General features: G+C 40.6%; 1 protein-coding gene across 1 annotated transcript in view; it reads left to right on the top strand.

Annotated features, from left to right (window-relative positions):
• XPR1 (xenotropic and polytropic retrovirus receptor 1) overlaps positions 1-21568 on the top strand; it is a 109328-nt gene that overhangs the window by 61964 nt on the left and 25796 nt on the right. The window contains exons 3-7 of the mRNA XM_082483869.1: positions 9904-10005; positions 15797-16020; positions 19940-20089; positions 20488-20571; positions 21080-21161. Coding sequence (XP_082339995.1) covers positions 9904-10005; positions 15797-16020; positions 19940-20089; positions 20488-20571; positions 21080-21161 — 642 coding nt within the window. The remainder of the gene's footprint in view (positions 1-9903; positions 10006-15796; positions 16021-19939; positions 20090-20487; positions 20572-21079; positions 21162-21568) is intronic.

A 21568-nucleotide genomic window follows, 5' to 3' on the forward strand; every position in this document is an offset into this window, starting at 1 on the left:
GAAGGCTTTTCCCCACAAATGCATCATTACAGAGTTTGAGAAGAAAGCAAGGCTAGAGGAACACGTGCTGCTGGAGCGTTGGCAGGAGGTTAGGTGCTGTTGAGAAAAAGACCAAAGCTTGAACATGTTCAATCTGTTTAACTAATAATCAAGACGTTTGCTGTGTTCCTATCAAGGGTATGGGCATGTGATTTCAACTCAAGTGAGTTGTGTTGGCTTTACCGACGTCTCCCTGTCAGCTGAGCTGTGGGGTAACGCTTTTAGTCATCTCTCATCACAAGATAAATGTGAGTTGAAGAGGGGTGATTTGATATTCCAGTTAAATCAGTCTAATGGGTAGCTGCTGCCAGAGGGGTAATCTCCTCCTAACTGCCTCTTCCCTACCTGCGCTAAGCTGTTTCAGAGGACTAAACCACAAGAAACTAGTTTATTGATCAATTAGGTTTTTAGTGCTTTTTAGTTCTAATGCTGAGTAGTTCTCTAAATACTGGATTCAATTCCTGAACTGGTTCACTGTGGGCTTGGATGAGCAGCAGTACCACAGCAAAGGAAGGGACATCGGGTGTGCGTGTGAGCTAGGATGCAAAGCGCAGCCTGAACTGCAGCCAAAATTCCCCATCACTCCAACTCCATCTACGTGTGACTTTCATGGAAAGGAAAAACTTTATCTAATTAATAATACAAGACTCTAGAAGTGCCCTTTATCACCATTTAACCGTCTGTAATTGCTCAGTTTTGTTTTAATTCCTATCTTGTGTTTTTGGCTATGTCAGATGTTCTGAAGGTTTTTGTGCAGTTTTAATGAGAAGGTAATTGTTACCACTTAATAGAAGTCTGGAAATAAGACTATTAAAACTGGAGGCTCAGTAAAAAGAGCATAAACAGTCATTTTATTATGAAGCTTCCTGACAGAAACTTTTTTTCGCTTGACTAAAATATTCACAAGATTGAACTTATGTTTTTTTTTTTTATAAATATGAACGCACATTAAAAAAAGATTGTAAAGTTTCCTCTTATTTCTCTTTCCATGCCATGAAGTATGACCTTCATTCAGGAGGTGGGCCAGGGAAAGAGTATTTGTGGGTTTTTAAGGTGAGTGATCTCTACTACATTCAGCAATGGAGTATTTGAGTGTCCTTTAATTGCTCCTTGCTGCTGTGTTTCCAGTCCCCATGGTAATTTTTCCATTACTGATCTGGGGGCTGGCCTAAAGGCCCAAATCTATACAGCCAGGATGATCTTCCCCTTCCTTTCCTGAAGTCTACATATATATTTGTTTAAATTTCACTTAGCTAGCACTTGTACTGATACCAGCAGAGGATTTGCTGAATTCATTGAGTTTCGCCTCGGCTGGAGGGAAATGTGGGGTAGGTGAATATAAGGAAAGACTTCAATTTGAACTCTGGGCACCTGATTTTTAAATCAACAGTTCTGGTCTTGGTTTTCCATGTTATTTAGCCGTATAAAACAAAGCTGTATGTTGTGGTTTGGGCTGGACTGGCCACTGAGGCGAATGACAGATGCACTCCCTCACCTCTCTCTTCAAGGAGAGGAGGGAGAGACAGAGAGAGACTCATGAATTTAGAAGGAACTAAACTACTGTAATGAAATATTAATAATAAAATAAAAATAAAATAATGATATACAGAACCATATCAAGCTCCCAGGATGACAACTGCGTCACCAGCAGGCACTGGGGAAGTCCCAGACTGGACTCAGTGACAGACGGGAACTGGATTCTGGATCTGGATTCAGGATCGGGATCAGAGACAGACGAACAGACAGAGTCCTACTTGGATTCTGGCCATTGAAGAAAGACCACTGACCCTTTGATCCCTCAGCTTTTATACTGGGCATGAGGCAGATGGGATGGTCCTGACCTGACCTGTTGGTCAGGTTTGGGTCACCCGTCCCGTCCACTCGTCCCCACAGGTGGGACCCCTCTACGCTTTTCTGCTTCCGACCCTCCAACAGGGCAAAACCCAAAGTTAGCTGGCCTTGGGTGTTACAGCAATAAGTATAAGCAAGAGCCTCTCTGCATACCATTCCTTGGCATCAACTATAAACATAGGTCTTGCCACTTACAGCGGATGGTTTCTGCACAATATGCTGTTAAAGTCAGTAGTTAGAAGAGGCCTAGCTAAAAAGTGAAGTTACTGAACAGAGAGTTGGTTCTGTTTTACCTCAAACCAGGACACACTATCTATTTACTTGAGGTCCATTCAGTGGATCTTAAAAGCATGAACAGATACTGTTACCTTTATTGTTCGTTAGCCACCTAATTGAGGAGAGGGAAAAACTATAATCACGGATGCAACACTGCTTGGATTAAAGGCTAATGAACATCTCTCTTTGCAGAAGGAGTGGATGGCAGGGCTGAACTCATCTCACGTAGCACCTGTCAGAGGTGTGTGGGCTAGTTGAGACCTCTTGTCCATAAGAGGCTAGAGTATCTGTATTACTTAACCTCAAAGTGTGACTGTGATAGGGTTTTTTTTGTGCAACCATAATTGCTGCTGTCTCGTCTTGTTTAAATGAAAGCCAGAACTCAAGGCAGCAGATCAGCAGCTTGAGGAACATGCAGGCGCATTGTATAACCAAGGATCTTCCTGGTGTGATCCTGGTGGTTCCACAAAACTTCAGTATCTCCCCTTTCATCGCCGGTTACTTGTCTAAACTGAGCATACATGACCTTTATGTCTGGACAGGTTCTAGTATGCACCGACTGAGTAACTCTCCATTCTTTGTTTTGGAGTCTGGGGATGTAATGGTCAGTGAAATCTCATCTGGAGTCTTAGCTCTTGTTGACCGTCTTTTCTTGACGCTTAAGTGTGTGGCAGTATTTATGGTCTAGCTTATTGGTAAACTTCTGCAAAAACATAAACATCTTTACTTTCCTTCTTGAAAAGAGTAAGAATTTAAAGGTTGTTCTTAACCCAGGGAAGGCAGGTATTGAGAGTCCTGTCACTGTACGATGTCTTCTGTCATCCAGGTCTGTCATACTGTATTAATAATATTTTTATGGTGGGTTTTGAAATATTATTAGGCATTTGCGCTGCTTCTCTTAATTTAGTTTTTTTTTCTGTCAGAAGTTTCTGCCTAGCTGTCCTTCAAATCTGAGGTTCCACGTAGCCATAGGTTCTGTCATTCTACTTGGAATATTGATTTTCCTAACAGTCGGGAAGTGAAGCATTGTGAAAGTGTTGAAGCATCATGATCATGTATAAAGATAGAGGACAGAATGAAGGTAGAATCCCAAAGCTACGATGGTGCTGGCAGTTTGCAAATTCAGACAACAATCTAGTAGTAATGTTCAATTATAACAGCAAAACTGGGGACAGCTGGGATGTAAGCTTACAGACCCTTGAGGTCACCTCTGCTCTAAAGCTTTACCAACCTAATTGGGTTTTTTTGTACCCCTCTTGCTTCCCACCCCCCCCCCCCCCCCCAGCTTGGAAAGTGGTCATTTAGATCCTCTTCGAGGTGCACAGGGTTAAACTAGCCATGCTTTCTACTTATCTGCTGAAGGATTAGAATCTTTTTCCTCTGAAATAAGAGAATTTGAAAAAGGTCAACTTTGAAGCATCATTGCACAGATGGCTTTGCAGAGCTGTTGTCACAGTAATGCGCTGGTAGATTCCACTGACACCACCACCACGCTCTCGCCTTAGTGACTTCTCTGTAATAGCTGACAAAGACTATTGCTGCCTTTTTTGTTTGCAAAATTACTTCTTATGAGTGCTAGATAGTTGTTTAAATAAGAACCTGTAGAACAGCTGTGCAGCTACCCTGTAGACCACAAAACCTGACACTCTTTGAGCTACAAAGCTTGTAGCCAACCAGCTGGGCAACAGCTGTCTTCTCACATCTGGCTACTGCATTGCCTGTTTTTTCTGCACCTGAAGTTCATACCAGGACTCTGTCATTGCTTTAGAGCCTATGTTTACAAAGTCAAAAATGTAAATAATTTATAGTAGGCACTTGGTTGGATATCTAGCTTGTAGGCATAGTGCAGAGGTTGCTCCATCTTTCCAGCTAAATAAACCATCTACAAGAATCTGGCTGCTTTCCTTGTAAGATTTCAGTGATACAATCTGAAAATAAGGAAGCAGAACTTTTACCAACCTGAAAAATCATAATTTCTAAAGGTATTTTGAACTAGGTTTTATTCATTCTGGGTTAATTTTTAAAAACAACAAAATGGTGAACCAAAGACTTGAGAGAACTTGTGTTGGTGACCTGCAGCCAGCAGTTCTTCCCTCCTCCTTCTCCTACTTACACATAAATGCTGTTTGTGCAGGCAATACCAACCTCATTTGCTCCCCGAGTGGTCATTTTTTATTACTAGATTTAGGGAAATAATTTAATAACCAACTCTAATTTGGGCTAAAGTATTCATTAAGTGGAGATCATCCGTGATGGTTTAGAAAAGTAGGTCTTGTTCTTCAGGTTTGGTTGTGTTTTTTTTTTTTTTTTTTAATATTAACTAGTGCATGAAGCTTCTTTCTTGCTGATTTTATAGTATTTTAATTCAAGGTCCACTTTTTGGTTGATGAAATAAATTCCAAGAGAGATGCACACCATTACATGAGTATGTATAATTTGCAACGTGGAAGTTAAGGTGGAATAACGTGAATGAAAATGTTCCTTATTTGCAAGTAGAGTTGGCTTCCTTCCTATAGCAAGGATATTTCCTAGGAAGAAATTTCTGTATCTATACTTTAATTACTTAAAAGTTTTCTCATACAGAATTTTATTTGCCACAAGATTAGACATGAAAATGCATGGTGCGTAATTAATTTATTGGAAGCTTTCGGTGAGTGATCCAATTTGCAGCTGACCCAGGTGCAGCTTTCTGTTGTGAGAAAGGGAGTTGTCTTGCGGAAGAACCTTTCCTTTGGAAAAGTATCCCAATAAACATGAGGCTGACGCATTAAAGGTGTAAAGCTAATCTTTGTCCTTGCATTTATGAACTACACAGTTTGATTTTTAGGTGTAAAATTTTGCCCTGTGCCGTGTCAAAAGTTGGAAAACTGTACAACCCTGGTGCTGGAGAACTGTAAAGGGTATTAGAAAATTGTGATGGTTGAGTAGATGGACAAAGCTGATGGGGGTTGTGGAGGCAGATATATGTTTTCATTCTAGTGCCCCACTTTTTTAGAATTTTGAGTGTGGTAATAAAAGTGGCCTTATTTTGTTGTGTGTTTTGTTGTTTTTTTTTTCCCCCCATAATGTGCAATTGAGCCTTGAAGTATAAGCAGCTACTGTCTTTGTAGACCTGGGAACAAGAAAACTGTCTTTTAAATCTTGTTAATTTTTCAGAGCACAGTTCTGTTGTTACTTGAGCCCTGCATAAAGGGCTTTTCGTTAGCAAGAGGTCAAGGGCAGGGTATAGAAAATGTTAAAAGTTCAGTGCATTCAAAATGGTGCTGATATTAAACTTGTGATCACCTGTTCAGTATGATTTGATCTGTTTAATGCCAATGTTGAGTTTGACTTATTTTTGACTGAAAAGATGGCAGTCCTCCTGATAAACAAAATTGCCTCCTCTCTAGCTGAAGTGTTGAAATAGCCTTACTCAGATAAAACTGTTTTGTGGCAAACAGAAGGTGATTCAGAGAACTACACCTGTGCTGATCTCATAACAAAGCTAATTAATCTTTTTTAATTAAATGCCCCTTAAAATTCAGCATGATAAAGACTGAAGGAATTTTTTTTAATGATTACTTTTAGAGGGCACTGCTCTAACAAAGAAAACTTTTACTGTGTGTTTTCTTGCATGGAAGGGAGTAAGCAGAGCTGCCCGGGATGCTGATCATTTGTTTGTATACTACAGCTGCAGAAAATGAGAAATTAAATGAACAGTTGACAGACGCACTAAGAAATGAGTGTTTGGGACAGCGCAGGAATGTAACGTGTGTGTTAATTTTTCAACCTCAGGTTCTATTTTAGGTGTGCTAGCATCTGAACCCTCTACAAACTAAAAAGCGTGGCGAGAGGGGAGTACATCCAGATTGCTGCTGGTTTGCCACTTGGCTTTGCAAGTCAAAGTGAGAGCCTTTCAGTCTTACTGTGTTTTTTACTCACAGCAGGCAATTGCATAGGCAGATGAGGTCGGAAAGCTGCAATATTGATCAGACTATCTTCTTGGCAGCCTTGTTCACGGCAACTTTGTAGAGCTTAGGGTAAACGGAGTATTAGGGCTATAGAAAAAGAACAAAAGGAAGGTTACCGCCGGCCCTTCTTGGCAGCAGAAGCTGGATGCCTTTTAAAAACAGCTTCTGTTGTCATGGAGCTTCTCAATCCAAGGCTGGTTTCTGGCACCGTGATTTTCTCATGGCAAAAACGTTGTCCTGTCCTAGCCTTGGGGGGGAAATAAATAAATAAAGGCAATAGCCTTGGCAGCACTTGTCTATTATTGCAGCTAAATGACTGAACTGCAGTGGGAATGGGACCAAAGGGAAACCTTTTTTTCACAGAGAATCCTGATTTTTAAAGCTGGCATCCACCATGGTCTGCAAAATATCTTTTGTAAGAAAGTGTTTGACATTTGGAGAAGGGTTTTGAATAGTTTATGTAGAACTTGCTTTTCTCTGAGTCAGCAATGTTTTCAGGTTGAAATACAGACCTGAATTCCTAATCTCAAGGTTTTTGGAAGGTCTTCCAGTAATGGCTTGTTTGTGTTTTAAAGCCTGTTTTCCTTTTCTAAACTTCAGATATAGTCAAACAATTTAAGACACTTATTTCCTGACGTGGTCAGTAATGTACAAAACAAGAACTTTATAAATTTATTTGGCATTGATTATGTTGGTTTAACAGTATATTGCTGAGCTTTTCTGTTATCTTAAAAGGTGATATTTTGATTGCGTAGAAGTATTCATGCTTGACTTCATGGACAAAAAGTATACTCTGCTTCCTGATGAGGCTTTTTGTTTGTTTTTGGATAGTGCTGGTGACTGAAGTTTAAAAACTTGCTTGGTTTTACTTTTGCTTTGTGAACTTACTGAAACCTAGAAACAAGTGACAGAAGTGGTTCAGTGTTCCTGAAGCAGGAAAGCAGTAAGCCCCTGTGCTTTTATTTCTACATGACTTATTTTTAAAGGCAGGAAAGGATGATTGCCCCGTGCCAGAAAGGATCTATAGGTAAACTCTTCTGCTAGAGATGTGTAAACTCTTTGGGCTGAAGAATTTGCCCCTCAGGTCCATCCTCAAGAGTCAGCTCTGTTTTGATGCTGCCTGATTACTGTTATTCGAAAAGTTTCAGGCAGCTGGTGAATAAAATTTCTGCATCTTAAGTAGTGCATGGCAATTTCTGTTGCTTCACCCGCCTGTTTGTGTTTTGTCCTCCTGTGCTAGTGGCTGTTGGGTCAAGGATTAGGGCTCTCGCGGGCAAGTTCAGATTGGCCTTGCTGGTAGGGCCCCAGGGTAGGGTGTTGCAACTGCTGTGACTCCGATGTTAGAAATTACCAGCCCCGAAACAGAGTTATTTTCTGTCCTTCTGGTGTTTTAGGCTGCCTGCAAAGAGGGATCTGTGTTGAAGCACTAAGCTGAACAGTAGGTGTGTGTGGTTCTGCAAAGTCTGCGTCAGGCCGGTGACTTCGAGGAGGGGTGTAATGACACCTTGGGGCTGCTGTGGCTTTTCTCTAGCAAAGAGTTGGAGCCCTGTCATTTTGGGATTTGTTTGCACAAGGGAGGGAGCCCTCATCCTTGGGAGTAGCCGCTGATCTGCAAGTATAATCGTCGGATAATCAAGGGACCCTGGGAGCCAAAACTTGCGAGCTTTTGGAGCCCTTGCACATTCTTTTCTACAAGCCCTTGGATGGTGGAGTTGTAAACAGCAGTCATCAGTGCAGGACTGAGGTTTTTCTTCCTCTGTCTTACTCTTTAAAGTATCGTCAAACTCCAAAAGACGACAGACTTCTTCCAACATTATGCCTGCAGGCTTGCTTTATGTTATTTGCTCTTTCTATACAACCCCCCTAAAACATTAATATAGTGTCTGTAGGGTTATGGTGTTTAATATCAGTGCCATAAACATAAAAATCAGGAAATTCTAAATGATAAAAGTTTACATTTGATATGTAGATACTACTTTGAGGTTGGTTTTAGCTAGAAATTAATGCTAAAAGAAAAAGAGGGTTTTGTTATGGCAGTCCAGAGTGTTTATCTGCTAGTGAGTGAAACTTTTCTGTAAGCACTCGTCATCTCAATTTAATAATATGTATTTCAAAATCTATTTCTTGACCTTATCAAGACGGTAAGAAAATTTCCTCTGTAGTAATACTAACCTTTTCTAGTGTGTAAGACTGCATGAGAATTCAGATGCTGTAACTATGCAGGTATGAAGAGTCTGCTTTGTTTCAGCATTAGGAGCATTTGGGACAGATGATTGACAGTGCTAAAATTTGTAATTAGAGAGTGGACTCTGTAATTTTTACTCATTAAACTTATTTCTTAATTATTAGAAAATTAATTCTGTCTTTGAAATTCTGCACTTCTGGAGATGGTGAACTATATTCCTTATAATAACAAACTGACCAAATTGCTGCTTTAATTGCAAATTTTGACTTGAATTACAGAATTTACTTAGCTCTTCCAAGAGAGTTAAAACAGTCCCAGAGCAGGGGGGGGAGAAGTGTGGATTTGATGACAATTACCATAGTTTAAGCCTCTTCCTTTAAACTTTGCTTATGATGGTGAGATTTTATTTTCAAGGGAGGAGGAAGGTAGTTTTCCCGCAGTTTTCCATTTACTCGCTGTGCAAATTTTAGTTTCCTATGGTACTATGTTTGTATTCGAAGGATGAGAAGGTGGGAATGGGAATGAAGCCAGTGAGTCCTCCTGGCTTGGTACTTTCCTTCTAAATACAATTGTTTGCTAATCTGGGATGAATACTTTTCATGCCCAGCTTTGTTCTTCAAGAGCAAGACCAGTGCCTGTGGTAGGTGGAACCTGTATACCACTCCCAGCACAAGCACGCTCCGATGGTGGGAGTGCTGGACAAGCTCTGGGGGAAATGACTGACGAGCTGGAAAGGGCACAGCATGAACATGCAGCACTTGGCTTTGTGCTACAGTAAACCCAGGGAAGAAAAACCAAACCCCCATGATAAACCCCAATCTTCGTTAAAGAGTTTTGGTCTCACTAAAGTTTGTTTTGGAGAACTTGCCAGTGCCTAAGACTGGAGAGCGGAGCAACTTCTGGGTGGATAAATGTAAGAATTTAATCCTGACGTAGAGCAACGATAGCATTTTGAGGGTCGTTATGCTGCTACTTAATCTACTTTTGTTTTGTTTGGAACATCTTTGTCCGAGCTGGCTCACTGCATGGTTGCAGAAGTGATGTGGGAGGGAGGAGGGGGACCACCCCTGCAGTGGCTGCGTGGCTTTGTGCCGGGTTGACATGGCAGCAGAGAGGTGGCTTCAGGGTGCTGGAGGCAGCAGAGTGGGCACGTGGGGATGTGGCATGGTGTAGCCTTTCCACTGATGTGCAGCTTTAGGGTGCATGACTTTGTAAATGTAGGCGAGATGCCTTTTTAAAAAAATTCCTGTAGGAAGTCTTGATCCAGGGAATGCCCTACAGGTGCAGTCACACAAGCTGGGTTAGGAGGTGGAAAGGAAGCATGTGGGATCTGCAATAACACTGGCAGGGTCAGAAAAGATGATGGGAATGTTGGTCAAGGTGCAGTTCCGCTTATGAGTGTTTTTCCCTCTCTGTCTTGGCACAATTCCTTTTACAGCCAAATATGTCTTCCCTCGGAGCCCTTTGGACTTGATTGTTCTTTCTCTGCATGACAAAGGAGGTGGATTTACTCTGAAGAAATATTTCCATAGCAGCCACTTAGAAAATTGTTCCTATGTTCTTCTGTTACAACTTCCTTTTTTTTTCTATTTTGTTTTATAGACACAGATGAGGACACAGTGAAAAGGTGTTTTGCCACGTTTGAAGAGAAGTTCTTCCAGACCTGTGAGAAAGAACTTGCCAAAATCAACATTTTCTATTCAGGTAAGGTGCTTATTTGTGTGTATTTGTGGAAAATACAGCAACACAAAAAGAGTCTGGAGCTCCCAAACTTTCAGAATAACCACAGTGGTCACGCAAGTCTACCATCAGGTAATGATAGGGCAGGTTTATATGGGAGACTGCTCTGGTTTAATCACAGATGTGGAGCTAAACCATGGTATTTGAATGGAGGGAGAATGAAGGGCAGGTGATTTCATTGCTTTGCAACAGCATCCTGTTGAACTTTATGAAGATGCTCTTAAACTTAAGTGGTAGCTTACATATAGGGTACAGTTTCTCGGTTTATCCATGGTGACAGTCTCCTGTGCGTGTTTTAGGCATGCTAAGCTCCCTAGCTGGTGTTTCCTGAGCTTTTGCAGGAATAGCCATCATGGACTTGCCTATTTATGGTAACTTGACCATCTTGATGTGTCTAACAAATTTTTTAAACACTTAGCTCTTAAACTCTTGCAACTTTCTGGACTAGATCAGCCAGTAGCAATTTGTCATTGGCTGTGTATAAAATCCTGTTTAGTAAATTGAGTAAAAATGTAATGGCGGTAAGAGTAGGGATTCCAAGGGGTCATATTTCAAAGTGCTATTGTTTGTTGTTTTCCCTGAGACAGTTTGCTTTCCCACCCCGTGTTTTGAAAATAAACTTTAGAATGGGATAATCAGAAGTTCACCCTGTAATATTGCTACAAAAGGCTTGGTAATAGCGTGCTCCAGTTCCACCCACCATTACACTTCAGCTGGTTTTCAGCCTCTTTTGGTAAGGTTTAAAACAGGCGTTCAACTGGAGGAGTGTTTAAATATGGATACATATTCTGCTATACTTTCCCTTAACATGTTGATTTATTAACTTGGTGCTATAAACAGGCTTTTGCAGCACAATATGGTGGTAGCCTTTTCTATTTCTGATTTTTATCTGGTAACAAAGACAAAGTTGAATTGTACAAAATATTTTAATAACCATCAGGCGATGACTTTATTGCTAGCTATTTTATTGCTGGCAGAATCTGGGTCGTGAACGCGAGAATACCTAAAAGCATAATAGATGCAATGACTGGGCACTGCAGCTTGCCTCTGTTCAGCCTCCATCTAGGGAAGTAAACCTCTTGGGCTGGCTGTGCCAGCTCTTCTGGCTCTCTGGAGCAGTGGCGTTTTGCTATAGCCAGAGTGGGTGTTAGGACAAGGGCAAGGGGCAGCCTGGAGGTAGAAGCAATATGTTTTATTAGGCTAGCTGGGTTTTACACTTTAAAGCCATTTTTCTATATGTAATTCATATGTACTTGACTCAGATCAGCTGTTCTCAGTTCTGTTTCCCTGTGAGATCTTCTGTTTCTATCCCAGATGTGAGGTAAGGCTTTTATGCTCAGAAACTTGTCTTACTTTTCTAGTTATATCAGCTAATCTAATAAGAGGTCCTGTGTACTACAAGCTAGACTCTGTGGAGGAAGTTCTGTCAATTCAGAAGTACAATACAGATTATAATTTTCCTTAATGAGGACCTGCTAGCACACGTGCACCCACATATAGGCACCCATTCCAGCATTGTTTAAAATGGCGTTAATAATATAGGGCAGGGTTTTTTTTTTCAACTTGCTGTCATTTCAAAAAGTTATAGGAGAGAATACATGTAATTTGAAAATCTCTTGTGATAAGATTAAAATAAGTCTTTTATTTGCAGAAGAGCGACGTGACTTTAATAGTATAGAAACCCTTTATTAGAGTTATTCACGTTAAGCTACATCAAGAAGTGTTCCATCAGTGGTTCCTCTTCTTCATCACATCAGAAATATGTCTTGTCAGACCTTATTGTGACTCTAGGCGTGTGTTGGCTCGGACCACGGTACATCCAATTTATTATAGGCTTGTTATAAGGCTTATTACACACTTGTCTTTATGACAATAAATACTGTTCATTTTCAAGAAAGCTAAGCTTTCTGTTGATCTCTGCTTCATTTCCTCGTCATCTTTCCCTGCGCTGAGGGATCCTCAGTGACCATTCCCAGGGATTGCCAGAGACATGGACAACCCTGTCCTCTAGGGATGGGCTGATCCTGCACCCCAGCTCCTCCCCGGCTCCCCAGAGCACTCGGGGTTGGAGTGCCTGCTGCAAAATGCCTTTGCCTTTCGCTGCCTGCTCAGATTGTCGGCTCTCATCAAACATAGCCTTAATTCCCCAGACCATTATCTCAGCTCAGTAGGAAGGAAAACTGCCATTAACTAAATCTGATTTGATAAACAGTTTGTGATTATTTGGACTATGCTCAAGAAAGTCTATACTCATTTGAATGAAAAAAGAACGGCAGTAAAATTTTCAGATCATTCCAGTAGACAAGTGCCTGTTCAAGTGCCAGAATTTTATTTGTGGCCAGTTTTGGTTTGTGTTTGGGATCTTCTAGAGGTGAGGTTTGTTTTATTTTAAATCGGCAGCATCAGGATCTGCTTGAGCTACTGTTTAGCTAGTAACATTTTTGTGGTTAGTTTAGGAGCTGGGTTTATTCTTTGTAGGAAGCCGTGGCTTTGACTTGGTAAGCAAAATATTGAACATGATATGTACAAGTAGGAATAGGAAGGAGTGCTCAAAGAGCCTACCTAAAATGCCCTGAGCTGGGTAGCTGTGAGTGGGTATGGGCTGTTTGATTGCCTTCTGCCTGGTGAAACAGGTTTTGATCAGAACTGCGACCATGTAAACTGGAACTTGGAGAGAAATTTTACTAGCTCCTGGTGTTACAGCTTTTTAATGATCCTTATGTGTGAACTTTTCTTTAAACTTGGAAAATGGAGTCAAAACCAACGTGGAATTGCATAGTTGAAGTGATAACTTTAGACAGTGTTTTTTATTCAGGATCTAGAAGAATTTTCTGGACAAAGCTGCTTCTTTCTTGCAAGTATTTTTGTTGAAGTCTGCCTCCATTGGTTTTAGTTTTCTCCTTAATCTTTGCTGTAAGTTTACACTTGAGCCGAGTACTCAGTGGGCATCAGGTCATGGAAAATGCTGCAACACAAGAGTGGTTCCAGTTTCTAAGGTGTGCTGCTTTTTTCTAACTTTTTTTGAGTGGCATATTTTTTAAAAAGTGACTTTTCGGAGTGCTAAATTAGTGATAGTGGTGAATGTCTTTTCAGATATTTTGGAGTATGTTGCAAATTGAGAAATTAATTTCCGTTCTGCTTTGCCATTTCCCCAGGCAATTCCCCAGGAGGTTTTAAGAATAGCAGCACACCTTTTGTCTTATTTTGCTTCTGCGATGAATCTTGATGATAAAATCATACCTTAACAAGATGAAATGGCTTGTGGACTGGAAAACTGGAGTCAGTACAATAGAGTGGGCAGGAGGGAGAAGAAGGTGGCAGGGCTGCCATTTCTCAGGAGCGGCAGGTCATTATTGGACTGGTTTGGTTGTCTTTAAAGCCTCATCCTCAAAGGACTACGGTCCTCCGCTATGGATGGAGAGGGCTGTATGGGAGACAGCATGCGACTCTCTTCAGCAGTGCATAATTAAGAAGAATGTTCGTATTTGGGGATGATGCTTTTTTTTATGGATGGTGGTTTGCAAACATAAAAAAACCCTGCAGCAGCGCTTTTATAACTATTTCAAAACATTATGTTTAAATATTGTGTTATTAGGCTGAGGGATTTTAAGATTTTTCTGGACATAGGGACAATGGAACAGTGCTTTCAATGGAAAGATGTAAATTTAAACTCGTCCATATTTAATAATTTGATCTAAAAGAAATCTCAGTGTATCACCAGATGGTTTAATGTAACCTTTTGAATATAGAGTGTAAACTTGTAAGTTTCGTTTATATGAAGGCTTTTGATTCTAACAGCTACTCTAGAAGATAGCTGTTACTTCTTCCCAAGAGAGTTCCCAAAATGGGAAGAGATTATTGTTTTTGCAGTCTGACCTTGTGTGTGTTAAATATTATGTGGTTGTAGGCTGTGGGCAGACACTTCTCGCTGTGGACTGCATTGCCTCTGTTCGGTGGAGTGCTCGCAGCTGTAGCAGTTGTCAGACAGTTGTCCTTTCCTGTCTTTTTAAAACCTCTTGCTTTAATAAAGTTTATAATTAAGAAAGTTGTAGAGAGTTTCAGGGTCTTCCGTACTTGATTTTTCTATATTGATCCCCATTTTCTGTTAGGAAGGACATTCTCCTTCGGGGAAAATACGATGCAGAGCACTGTAAAATTATTTATAGAGAAGTTTTGCTCATAAAATTAACCAGAATTTAATAAGTCTGAGGAAAGGGTCAGAATTGCTACCATGATAGTAAATCTTACTTCGGGGGGGAGGAGGAGGGGGGACAATTGAGAATTACCATTAAGTTCTTATTTAAGATACTAATGAAAAGAATTAAATTGACAGCCAGGAAACTGTTGGGCAGAGCTTTGAGTTGTGGCTTCTGATGCAGCAGTGTGTGTCCTGCTGGGTGGAGGTGGCTCCAGCTCCCAGTCATCTGCTTCAACACCATGAACCTGCTTGGCATCTTCCTGGCCAACGCCAGTGCCCAGGGTCTGCAATGGAGCTTATCAACAGAGATGCCAAAGCTGTGACTGAGGCCATGGGGGCGTAAAGCCTGGAAGGAACTAGTTGCACAGGACAAAGAGAAAGATAACGGTGTCAGTTATGCTGGTTTTAGCATAAAAAGTTAGTTATTTAGCCAAAAAGATGTTTTTTTGAAAGTACATAAAGCAGCATGTTTAAAGGAACACCTTTTTCACACTTGAGATGTGAGGAAGAGAGACTGACTTGTTCTGAAAGCACATCAAAATGATATTTAAATTCAGGTTGACTGTCCCTTTAATCAGTGAATAATGAGGCAATGCTTCTAACCTGTGTGAGTCTAAACTGAGGAAGAGAGGCATAAAATTATTACAGCGGATCACGTACAGCAGCTAGTAGTGTTGTAACTCCTGATCAAAGCAGAAGCTGTGTTTGTCTGTCACCGGGAGCTTGGCAGAAGGGTTGCATTGCTCTCTGAGCTCCAAAATTCAGCGTCACATTTGATGTGTGGGTTTTTTTCCCCCCCCTTTGATTTCCTTGGTGTCATATAAAAAGATAGTAAACACGTAGTCAGTAGTGGATGCACAGATTTGAAAAGCGCTTTGCTTACTAACTGTCAAGTTTCATAATATCGTCTAACAGGTTTTTATTCTAATGCTTTCTGTGCGTTTGCTTTATTTGAGAAAGGCGAGCGGCTCTCCTTTGCGCGCAGAGCAGACGTGTGGTCACTGCTTTGGTATTTGGATGAGACCCTATCTGCCTGGCTGCCTCCAGCTACGGCTCTGCCAGAGTGGGGAGGCCTGACCCTGCCTCCCCGTGCTGGTTTGTAGCCCCCAGGTACAGGCGGAGGCTGCGCAGGTTGGGCTTCTTCCATCCGTAATGGGTATTCGTACGGTCCTGGTATGAGCATCCTCTAGAAATCAGGCCTGGGGTGGAAGTCGAAAGGTCTGAGTTCGTTTCTAGTGCGGCTTTAGTCTGTATGAATGGACAGATTTTGAATATATTAATTAACACCTGTCTGACATGATGGCTTTTTTTGAGAGAGAGTGTATGTTATACATCAAAACCTTTAACGAGCAGAAGCTTCATAAAAGAGAAATATTCAGAGATGTTGAATTTAAGCGGGGGGAAGGCCATGCCATAGGTTACTCAATGCAGTGCTTTTAACCTACAGGCACATTACTGGAGGAAAAGTAACTCTTACTTTTTTAACTTGTGCTTTTTACGGGATCGGTCGGCAAGTTGCTACCCACTCATCTGACCTTTTCCTTTCCTTGCTAACAGAAAAGCTTGCAGAAGCTCAGCGCAGGTTTACTACTCTTCGGACTGAGTTACAGTCAACGTTGGATGCACAGAAAGAAGCCAGTGGGGCTTCCACGCTGCAGCGGCGCAGAAAGCCGGTCTTCCACCTGTCCCATGAAGAGCGTGTCCAGCACAGGAATATCAAAGATCTGAAATTGGCCTTCAGCGAGCTCTACCTCAGCCTCATCTTACTGCAGAACTATCAGGTACCTGCAAAAAGAGGTGGTTTTGCAAAGCCATGTGTGGAAATGTCTCTGTATTTTGTGTATCCTTGACTATTCCTTGAGTTACTTCATTCAAGGCAGTTTTTAATTTCTTTTTTTTTATTTTGGGCTCCCTAAACATTTTTAAAGAAAAGGCAGATGCCTAGCAGCTAGCAGCCTACGCCTTGTTGCTTTTTGTTGAGCTAGAAATGCTAAGCTGACCTGCAGAAGGACCTTCCTCCTTCTTCCTTTTCTGAGCTGTCTGACCCCAGCACCCTTGGCCCAGGTGTGGCCAGAACATGAAGTCACATCAAGACCTCCTTCTTCTGTAGTGTGTTGTTCTGTGCAGGGCTGGAGCTGGCAAGTTGGGGAAGAAGCTCTTTTATCTAGTGTTTTTAATGAAACTTGAAATGCTAACGTACTGTTTCCTCTTGGCGTTACCATGGTAGTGACTGTGACCTTGCTATATCAGAATTTCTTGTTAAAACATCCATTTAAAAAAAAATGTTTTTAATTCTGTAGGGTACAGGCGCGTTTGCCTTGAAGTATGAAAAACACAAATCTTTAGTTGTACTTGGATTTCTGGCATGAAAGGCCACGGTAAATATTGCAGACACTGATTCTGGTCCAAAAATCTTGAAACAAAAATCTGAAACTGTTAAGATCTTTTTTGTGGGGTTAGCTCTTTAGTGTTAAATACTTTTAAATGCTTTTAAATGTCTTACTGTGAGGGTTTCTAGCTTGTTAAATAAGAGTGTTTGAACTTAAATTCACTACATATGTATTTAGATGTACCAGTGTGGTACCAGAGAATTTTACTAAACAAAATTCACCATAAGAATTACTTGAATACTACTCTCCAGTATGGACAAAACTTAATTCGTCCAGAATTCTGAGTGTTTGTACCTCTCCTAAGCTGATGTTATGTCTTTGAGCACATGTCTGGAAACTATGAGTTTCTCAATAAAGCCCTTTAACTGTTAGAGATAGTTTCTAATTCAAAATCCTGGGAAAGGTAGAATATCTGTAGCTTTTTGTGAATGGAGCAAAGCAGTATTACCTGCTATGATTTCTTCACTTTTTTTTTTTTTTTATTTAAAAGAAGAAAGCTCTTGCCCTTAGTTACAAAAAATCACTTCTGAGGCTTGATGAAGAATTTAAGTAGGGGATGGCATAGGTCATTCCTTTGGAAAATCTTTTCCTACTATTCATCAGTGAAGAAAGGCATCTTGCACACTTATATTTTTGCTTTTTTGCTACTGTAAGTCCAGGTCCATTGTATATATACTAACTATTGAGGTAAAACCCATCTGGATTTGATAGCTTTCACAGTTTCCAAAAGGAGCAGAGCTTCTTTCTACAACATATCCTCGAAGAGAGAATGAGAAAAATTATTTCAAATTTGCCTTGAAGTTGAGGACAAGGAATACAAGTACTAAAACAGACATAAAGTGAAATCCCAGAATAATACTCTTAATCACTTTTGAACTTAGAATATAAGAACTAGGAATATTCAAGCTCTTGCAATTTTGTGGAGATAAACAATAACCTGGTGGGAAGATGATGTAGCTAAGGCTTTCATGTAGGAGCTAAAGTGAAGTCAACAGTGGCATTATAACTATCAAACTATGGCTTTGAAATGCTGAAGTCTTGAATTGGGTTACTAAGCGAGGAAAATCCATGTGAAGCAAATTCCTCAGTCTGTTAGCAAGAGCAAAAGTTGTATACGTTCATTCCTAAGGTATACAAACCAAACATCAACTGAAACTATAAATTGTCTCCATAGCAACTGTTACTTAACTTACCAAAGTTTAAACTTCTGATAAAATTAATTTATTGTTAACAGTAATATATCATTCTAGAGTGTGTACATATATAAATAAATTTATTTATTTGAAATACTGTGTTTTAGAACAAACAAGTCTTGAGAAATTAAGTATATAGTATTTACTTACATATATACTGTATACAATATAGTACATTCATGGTGCAAATAATGGAGGCTAAATTAGTCTTATTAAACTGCTGTGCATTTGCCTTGCTGGTGCATTTCCTAATACGCTTGTATATGAGCAAAGATTTTTGAGTCCACTCTTTGATTCTACTTGCTCTTGCATTGTATTATCGTGCAAGTTGCGCTGTTGGTTTTTTTTTTCACCTTTAATGACAAACATATCATTACTTGCTTCACTTCAATGGATTTGATTAGTACCCAGCAGAAATAGAAGTCAGTCTTGGAGAAAGCCCCTTGCCAAATAAAAGCATCGCGAACAGCAAGGATAGCAAAACATCTGACTAGGTAAATGATTTTTCACTGTTCTGTTTCACGGTTCCCTCACTGCGTGTTCCTTGTCAGAAGTACCACTGTAACCAGCAGTGGTTTTATCATGCACTTTGAGGTTACAGAATTTTTGCAGCCAGGGAATGAAATGCTGCTGGAGAGGTTCTAGGGTGCCTGATGTAACCATGCACTGACTGGGCAATGCACACCGGAGTTAGGCTTTGATTGCACACATGGCAGACAATGTGATTTTTAGTGCAGGCTACAGAAAAATCTCTGACAAAAATCATTGTTTTGTTGCTATTTTTCATTTCAAATTTCTGAAATAGTGATCTGCTCTCCCTGGGGTGGAACGCTGGATTTTCCAATAGAAAGTAATTGAAGTCTCTTGTCTGCAATAATGCAGGTTGTTAATGCATTGGCTTCCTGCTGCTGTCTCCCTAGCCTCATTTCCCCACCTATATGGTAGGGGTCTGGTATTAAATCACTCTAAGCATAATTAGATTGAAAATAATTTCAATGAGTAGTTGGCGCCTCTCCCCAGGGCATTGGATTTTGCCGTTTTCTCCGTTTTTCTTTCCAAGCTACTTTCTAAGCTTTTTTAGAAGTGAATCTTGCCATGGTCTGTCTGCGTTTCTGCTGTTGCTTGAACGAAACGTTGAGTCTTTCGAGTGGTATTTTCTGTATAATGAAATGCAGGATTTAAAATGCATCTTTTCACAGCAGTTGCCTACAGTGTGATGAGCTCTGCCTGTGCATTAGAAGAGGGTTGGGTTAGGGCTCATATGTAACTTGAAAATCAACCGTTAATTCTTATTTTAATGCAGCATCATGTGCTTATCTAGACAGACTAGGGAGTTACATCTCCCACGCCTGCAAGCCTAAACTAGTTTTGCAGTCATTGTGCAATGTACTCTGTGGAAAAGGATGCTGTTATGGAGATGCACTTGTCTGGATTTAATCTGCGGCATTTAAAACTTGTGAAAGTTTTCTGTTGTACAGGGATTTCCCTTCTATAATGCGGTTATGTGGAGGACCTGATTTGAAACCTATGTAAAGTTCAAAGAAACTAGAAGTCAGTAGCCTAGCCTTTTCAGAAGGGAAAACCCCTTGAAGGATTGGTAACGACTGTGGGAGTTAGGACCAAACATAGTCTTTCTGCAGCTTTATGTTTTTGTTAAGAGCTCATTACAACTACTGCTAATCCAGAGACCAGTTACCGAGTTGCAGTACATGGCATGTATGTGGTAAGGTGTACCCAGACAGAGGGAGCGTGCTTTGAAATAACCTAAAGCATACAAGTTTTGGGTATGTCCACAGGTTATTTATCTTCAGTGAGATATCATCAGGAATGTTGTCGCTTCCTGCGTTAAGGAGGAAAGTGGCAGTGATTTGACAGGTAGTTCCCTGCAAATAAGTTACCTCTTTTTATGCCCTCGAGTCCCACATTTTTTATGTTATTTCCAAGGGATATGTATTACTTCTAATAAAGTAATAACTCAAAAACTTCCTCACAATCGATGCAATAATTTTGATTCTTATTAACTATTACTTTTTTGCTAGCACTGGAAATATAACCATCTAACTTTCTTGGGAGCTGACTGAGGTTAAAAGCCAGTAACTGTTTTTCCTTGTCTGCAGAACCTGAACTTCACCGGCTTCCGCAAAATTTTAAAGAAACATGACAAGAACCTGGAGACGGCGCGGGGGGCAGAATGGCGGGTGGCCGAGGTGGAGGTGGCACCCTTCTACACTTGCAAGAAGATCAACCAGCTTATCTCCGAAACAGAGGTAAAGGGCACTGCTCCTCTTCTAACTAGGTTTCTTGTTCACTACTCATTCATACAAGGTTTTGCCCTCTCTATAGCTTGTATTTGCCACCAAGACAACTATTAATTGATTTTTGAAATGCTACTGATTTCTGGCACTGCTTACATAAATTTGTGTGTGCTCTTTTCAGCTGGTAACTTTTCACTCTGAAAAGCTCACGCCCCGTTAGCTTGTATTGTGTTTTAACTTGATGCAGCGTGGTGAGCTTTTCATATCTTTGTTACTGTGCATTAGAAGAGGATTGGGCCAGGGTTCAAACGTAACTTGGAAATCAACTGCTTTTTGTGTTTTCTTTTAATGCAGTGCCATGTGCTTATCATTAGAATGAACTTTTGTGATGTATATCTTTATCTCTGTAGGAAGTGGTGACCAATGAGTTAGAAGATGGAGACAGACAGAAGGCTATGAAACGTTTGCGTGTTCCACCCTTAGGAGCAGCTCAGGTGAGAGACTGAGTTACATAGCGAATCTGCTTCTCCATCTTGTCAAGGTACCAAATTAGATTCAACATTTGAAAAAAGTAGTGAAAATAATTGACGTGAGCACGCTCTGCAAATTGTGAGGGGGGCATGGTCACATAATCTGCTTTAGTTCCGGGAGGTTTGGAAATAGCTTACTTACTATTCCTAATGCATGTGGACAAGGTAATGAAGGGATGAGATAAATAGTAAAAGGAAATTTGTGCTAATAATAACATATGCTTAGTGTTTGTGTGGTCTGGAATATTTTTCAAAGGGAGTTGAGACGCCCAAGCTCTGGTTCAACACAGCAAGCACATAGGCAGGAATATTATGTAGCATTTTCAGTTTAAAAAAACCTCACTTCAAGTGGAAGAGTGTTATCCGATATCAGAACGTTGTATCCCTGATCTTAAATTTAATATGCAAATTAATCTGAGTTTGCTGATAACCTATTTACCCCGCTTTAATTCCGCTCTTGCTTTGTTCACAGCCTGTACCAGCCTGGACTACATTCAGGGTTGGATTGTTCTGTGGGTTGTTCATTGCACTGAATGTCACTGTCATACTTTCAGGTGGGTATACTTGGCTGCACCCATTTGACTCTCAAGCCCTGGTACGGATATGTTCTCATCACGTAGTGAGGGCCTGGAGCTGAACTGGGTTTCTCAGGATGTGCTGGTTTAAATCAGTCTGAGTCAGATCCCACTGTTATGAGTTACTAGTTCTGCTCCGAAACGAGTCATGAGATGTTAGATACACAGATTTTTGGACTTTGAACATATTATGGTTTGTTCTCCTGGTTTCCTCCTTAATCTTTGAGGAATATTCTTGGAGGTACAACGTCCAAATATATAAAGCCAGATTTCTGTTATCCTTCTGTCAGTGCACAGCCCTCTCCTGCCTTAGAGAGCCTCTCGTAGAACTTGAGTTTTGCATGGTACTGACTCCCTACAGAGAATGAGACCAGGCATAGAGCCAT

This window comes from Vanellus vanellus, assembly GCF_965231255.1.
Source record: "Vanellus vanellus genome assembly, chromosome: 5".
NCBI classification, from domain to species: Eukaryota; Metazoa; Chordata; class Aves; order Charadriiformes; family Charadriidae; genus Vanellus; species Vanellus vanellus.